The sequence below is a fragment of the Dermacentor andersoni genome, chromosome 7, assembly GCF_023375885.2.
Source record: "Dermacentor andersoni chromosome 7, qqDerAnde1_hic_scaffold, whole genome shotgun sequence".
In the NCBI taxonomy this organism is placed as follows: Eukaryota; Metazoa; Arthropoda; class Arachnida; order Ixodida; family Ixodidae; genus Dermacentor; species Dermacentor andersoni.
The window spans coordinates 3,695,299-3,701,298 of record NC_092820.1 but is presented as its reverse complement, the minus strand read 5'-3'; the positions used below and the strand labels follow the sequence as shown (position 1 = coordinate 3,701,298).

The 6,000-nt window shown below is 48.8% G+C and overlaps 1 protein-coding gene across 1 annotated transcript in view; it reads right to left on the bottom strand.

Annotated features, from left to right (window-relative positions):
• Positions 1 to 664: 664 nt before the first annotated feature.
• LOC126535684 (RNA pseudouridylate synthase domain-containing protein 1-like) overlaps positions 665 to 6,000 on the bottom strand; it is a 100,835-nt gene continuing 95,499 nt past the window's right edge. Inside the window, exon 3 of the mRNA XM_072289149.1 lies at positions 665 to 1,402. Coding sequence (XP_072145250.1) covers positions 998 to 1,402 — 405 coding nt within the window. The 3' untranslated portion in view covers positions 665 to 997. The remainder of the gene's footprint in view (positions 1,403 to 6,000) is intronic.

The window sequence follows — 6,000 nt, the reverse complement described above, 5'->3', positions numbered from 1 at the left end:
GAAACTGGTACATAAGAAGCCGATCAATGAGTTAGCGGTAAGAGGGAAAATAGAGGAATTCCAGATCAAGCTACAGAACAGGTCTTTTGTACATGCCCAAAGCTTGCATGTCTTGTGGTTTATTCGCATGCCTATTTTTACATGGTTAATCAGGACATTCATCTGGCAAAAACTATTTGCACTGTTTATCTTTCAGAAGTGTTCTTTTTTCAAATAATAAAAATTGCAGATTCCCGTTTTTCTGCCCCTAATACAATATAGACACGTCAATATGCACTTTCGATGTGCTGAATTGGCATTAAGGAAAGTTCCACAGTGAGCTAGTTGGTTCAACATAAAACTCCTGCGAAAAACGACACCTGAGCACGCACTATCAACAATTGATAGTTTGTGCTTGGGTGTCGTGTTTTGTTTCCTCCCTTGAGTCGTCTCCCTTTTTCGCTTTGTGCAACAGCATTAATTAAAATGAACTGGTAGTTGTGTGGTGCACTCATTACATTAGAGTTCTCCAAAGGAAATAAAAATATTTAGTTAGCTGCAGAACAATCTCCACGCTGAAGCAAGGCGTGATAAAATTGTGTTTTGTTGCTTGAAACAAAACGGTGGGAGGGTGTCGCGGTGGGCCACTGGCCGGGTGTTGCTGACTCTAGTGACACCACTGCAACAAGCGTCATCAATTTTATTGCAGTGGCATTCAATTGCATGTGATAGTGTTTTACCAAATTCTCCCCATTCTACCTCTTTGGTGCTGGGTTTGAAAATGCTTCAAATAAGAAAACGACTATCGTTGCATTCCACATGACCACCTTAATAACTGAAGAAGGGTTCAATTGAAAATGAAGATCAAAGCAGACACAATTTCTGGCTTGGTCCGTTGATTTGGTTCCGATGCATGGGCACCGTTATACATGTCACACCAATGCATTGAAAACATTAAGTTTTAGCTACTTCTAGTTGAAATCAGTTTTTTTTTTTTCCATTTTGTTACTCTTAACGATCAGCTATTCCCTTCTTTGGATGAGAGTTCAGGCTGGCAGGGCTCATTAATACAACACCATGGCGATTGCGTCCTCCAGGCAAGAAACAGCTCCGAGCACTCGAGCTTATCAAAAGCATCGTTGACGCAGACCGTCATGTTGCATTCCCTGCCACCGAGGTCGCCGTCTCGAGAGGGCAGATCCTGCCATGCCTCGTGCTGGCAAAACGGGTGCTTGCTGCCAGTGCTGACATCAATCACAGCTAACCGAGTGGGCAGCTGGAGCCGCCATGCGTGCAGGTACATGCGACTGTGCCCAGCAGCCCTTGCATCACCATAGGTGGTGTCGCCCACCACAGGGTGGCCCACTGCGGCACAGTGCAATCGCAGTTGATGTCGCCGACCTGTCACTGGCTTCAGCACCACCTGCAAAGGACAGAGATGAAATATTTGTGCATAAAGAAGACCTGCCAATCTTAGATTTCGAAAAATACTATGCTTGGAGCCAGGAAACGCCAAAAGACTAAAAGTTATTAATAATTGTTTCATTATTAAATGTTCACCATTTGCAAAAAAAAAACATCAGCAGAGCCCACCTCACAATCACGGTTGCTATTAATACGATTTAGATTGAAGCAATGTACCGACACACCATATGGCCAACACTGAAACACATTATCTATGAAGCAATGCAGTGACACATTGTAAGTTAAACCTCGATATAACGAACCGGAACAGAACTAAGTAGTCTATATAATGAAGTATTTACCTTTTTATAACTTCTCTGCAAAATACCATAAGTATATTGAACCTCAATATAACAAAATGTATCTAACACGATTTCACTATAACTAAATTTTACTGCCGCCGTGGAGGAATACCAAGACAATGAAAAATTCTGCCAATGCAACAGATGGTCAAATGATTGAATAACATGCGGCTGCTTGCGAATGCTCGTCTCAAATCACACGACCAAGAGCAATCGCCAAACCGGAGCTGTGTCATGCTCCGTATCAAGTCAAAGTGCGATAAGATCATATCGTGCCACACGCGAGAGTGAAAACGTGTGATGGTGAGCCGAAAAGGATGGTGGCTTGATGGGCACCATCTCCCCACGCAAGCAAGGGGAAAGTCAGTGAGGTCACGGTAACGCGTTCAAGTGTGGGAGAGAGTGGGAGTGGGGGCAGATTGGCATGCGTCATTTTTTTCTAGTGCAGCTGTGGCTGCACATGCATTTCAGTGTGGCTAAGTGCATACGGAGCCCGTGTCCCATGTTTAGAGGTAGTCTGCCGCATCTGCAAAGATTGGGCGAGCTGAGATAGCACAGCATTGTGCATGGCATCGTGCAGTGCCTCTCGCACGTTTAGTGCTGGAGGCTGTGTAATCTCGAGTTTCAGAGACGCATTAAGCAAGAGGCAGATGCAGTCGCTTCCCATTGCCAGCACTTTTCATGATAGCGTCATCCCACTGCGGGTGCCAAAATCAGCCACGGTGGCAGAGTAGACGTGAAAGTACGGCTCTTCGCTTCATACCGGAGATGTGAAGGTATCGTTGACACGCCACAGAACTGTACGTTTCGTCGCTGGCTCTCAAATTCAACAAAATGATCTTTTTATTCAAATTTGCTTATTTTGATTGCCCAATAAAATTAATTTTATGAATAAATAGTATTGTCACGGGAAAGAAGAAGCATGCCTCTATTTACGGATGGCTTTTAATGGCTGAGCCAGCAAGCGTAGAACAGCGATAATGCTACACTCTTCTTCGTCGTCTCCAAGGCCACCATCATCATCCTCCTTTTCCCACATTACCGCCTGTGACACCACCCCCGTCGGAAAAAGCACCTTGTTGGTGCAGCTCATCGGTCTGAGAAAGGTAGGGTTTGAGGCAGCTGACGTGGATGATGTCAGAGAGGTGAAGGCACCGTGGCATCCAGCGGAGACACTTCATATGTGACAGGGGTCACCTGGCGAAGGATCCTGTAAGGGCCATAGTACCGCGAGAGGAATTTCTCGAAAGACCAACACGCCGAGTTGGATACCAAATTTACACGAGAGCACCTGGTTCGTAGTGCACGTCCTGATGGCGCTGGTCGTAACGGCAGTTCTGGCGTGTCTGTGAAGCAGAAAGACGAATGCGGGCAATCTGGCGTGCTTGGGTCACTGTGGCTATGAAATTCCGAGTGTACTCTGTCGGCGAGTCGAGTGTGGTCGAAAGGAGAGTCTCGAAAGGCAAAGTCGGCTCACGGCCGAAGAAGTGACAGAAAGGTGAATATCCACCTGTGTCGTGGCGCGAGGAATTGTAGGCGAACGTGACAAATGGTAGAGCAATGTCCCAGTCGCGATGATCGGAGGAAACATACTTTGCTAACATGTCAGTTAATGTGCAGTTCAGGCGTTCGGTAAGACCGTTAGTTTGAGGATGGTAAGCGGAAGTAAATTTGTGTTTAGTAGCACATGATCAAAGTAGGTCATCTATGACTTTGGCAAAAAAGTATCTGCCGCGATCGGTGAGAAGTTGACGGGATGCACCGCGGTGCAAGGTAACGTCGTGAAGCAAGAAATCAGCGACGTCTGTGGCACAGCTGGTCGGTAGGGCTCTAGTAATGGCATAGCGAGTTGTATAGTCCGTAGCGACGGCAATCCACCTATTTCCGTCATTTGATATAGGGAATGGTCCGAGAAGATCAACGCCAACGCAAAAACAAAGGGTCGGCCAGTATATCCAAAGGCTGCAACAGTCCGGCGGGAGGCACAGCTGCTCTTTTCCGGCGTTCACACGACTCACACGCGGCAACATAGCGCCGGACGGAGCGGTTGAGACGGGGCCAGAAAAACTGTCGCCGAATTCGGTCATAGGTCCGCGTGACGCCAAGGTGTCCAGCGGTGGGAACGTCGTGCAGTTGCTGCAGTACAACCTGTCGCAGATGAGACGGAATGACGGTTAGGAGCTCGGGCCCGTCGGGGTGCATGTTGCGGCGATACAGGATGCCATGTTGTAGTACGAACATGTGAAGGGATGGGTCAGACGGATCAGAGAGCAGGCATTCGATAATGGGGCGTAACGACTCATCGCGTTATTGTTCAGCGCCAATGTCTTGCAAGGCAGAGAGCGAAAGAACGCAGATCGGTGCGACATCCACTAAACCGTCCGGTACATCGACGGGATGACGAGACAGGCAGTCGGCGTCCTGATGTAGACGACCCGACTTGTAGACCACAGTGTATGTGTATTCCTGTAGCCGTAGGACCCAGCGACCGAGGCGTCTGGTGGGATCCTTGAGGGAGAAGAGCCAACAAAGGACGTGTGATCAGTTGTAACTGTAAATGGTCGACCATATATGTAGGGTCGGAACTTGCCCACCGCCCAAATGAGGGCGTGACACTCGCACTCGGTAATCGAGTAATTGCGCTCTGCGGGAGAGAGGAGGCGGCTGGCGTAGGCGATGACGCAGTCGTTCCCACATTGGCGTTGAGCTAAAACTGCGCTGATGCTGTAGCCACTGGCGTCAGTGCGGATTTCTGTCGGAGCGGAGGCGTCAAAATGGGCGACAACAGGAGGTGTGGTGAGCAGCGTGATGAGCTGCGAGAAAGCAGACACCTGTTCGGAGCCCCAACAGAAAGGAACGTCTTTCTTCAGGAGGTCAGTCAGGGGACGGGCAACATGGGCGAAATTTTCCACAAACCTGCGGGAGTACGAGCAAAGGCCAATAAAGCTGCGAACATCTTTGGCACAAATTGGTACGGGGAAATTCTGCACAGCATGAACTTTAGCTGGGTCGGGGCGAATGCCTGACGAATCGACGAGGTGCCCCAGCATGGTTATTTGGCGGTGACCGAAGTGGCACTTGGACGCGTTGAGCTGTAAGCCAGCGGTGCGAAAAACAGAAACAACAGATGAAAGTCTCAAAATGCATCGCAAGAGTTGAAGAGAATAGGATGACGTCATCCAAGTAGCACAAACAGATGGACTATTTCAAACCACGTAAGAGCATGTCCATCATCCATTCAAAGGTCGCTGGGGTATTGCACAAGCCAAAAGGCATTACCCGGAACTGATATAGGCCGTCTGGTGTGATGAATGCGGTCTTTTCACGGTCCACTTCATCCACGGCAATTCGCCAATACCCAGAGCGAAGGTCTATAGATAAAAAATAAGTGGCACCGTGGAGACAATCCAGAGCATCGTCAATGCAGGGAAGTGGATATACATCTTTCTTGGTGATCGTGTTTAGATGACGATAGTCAATGCAGAATCACCAGCTGTTATCCTTCTTTTTGACGAGAACAACAGGGGACGCCCACGGGCTGGAAGAGTGTTCAATAATCCCTTTGGCAAGCATCTTGTCAACCTCGCTCTGGATAACTTGTCGCTCAGAAGGCAACACCCGGTATGAGCGTCGGCGAAAAGGTGCTGCATCACCGGTATTTATATGATGCTTCACAACCGTAGTTTGACACAAAGGGCGATCGTTCAGGTCGAAAATGGCGGAGTAGGTCTCGAGAAGGCCACGGAGCTCTGCGGCTTGTTGGGTTGAGATGTCCAGTGCAATCATCTTTGTAAAGTCGTTGGTCGGGGCTGATGCAGAAGGCGCAGAATAAGCATTGGTCGAAGACGTCGGCGCAACAGATAGAGCGGAAATGTGGCACTCGTGTGTCGGTGACAACGTGGCTAGAGACATGCCTCAAGGAAGTACTTGTGGGCACTGTCAGAAATTTAGGATGGGAAGACATGTCTGATTGTCCGCAACAGAAACGATGGTGTGCGGGAAGGAGACATTGTGAGAAAGTAGGACTGATGTCGCGGGAGTAAGGACATAGTCTCCATCAGGTACAGGTGGGCAGGCTAAGACAGGGATGCAGGTTGCTGCAAGAGATGGCAGGCGTATAAAATCCATGGAACAAAGCTGAGTTGGAGCTTGAGCAGGATGGTCAACGGGGACAGGTAGTGGTAGGTCAAGTTGTACAACGGCAGCGGAACAGTCAATCAGAGCAGAATGGGCGGCCAAAAAGTCGAGTCCGAGG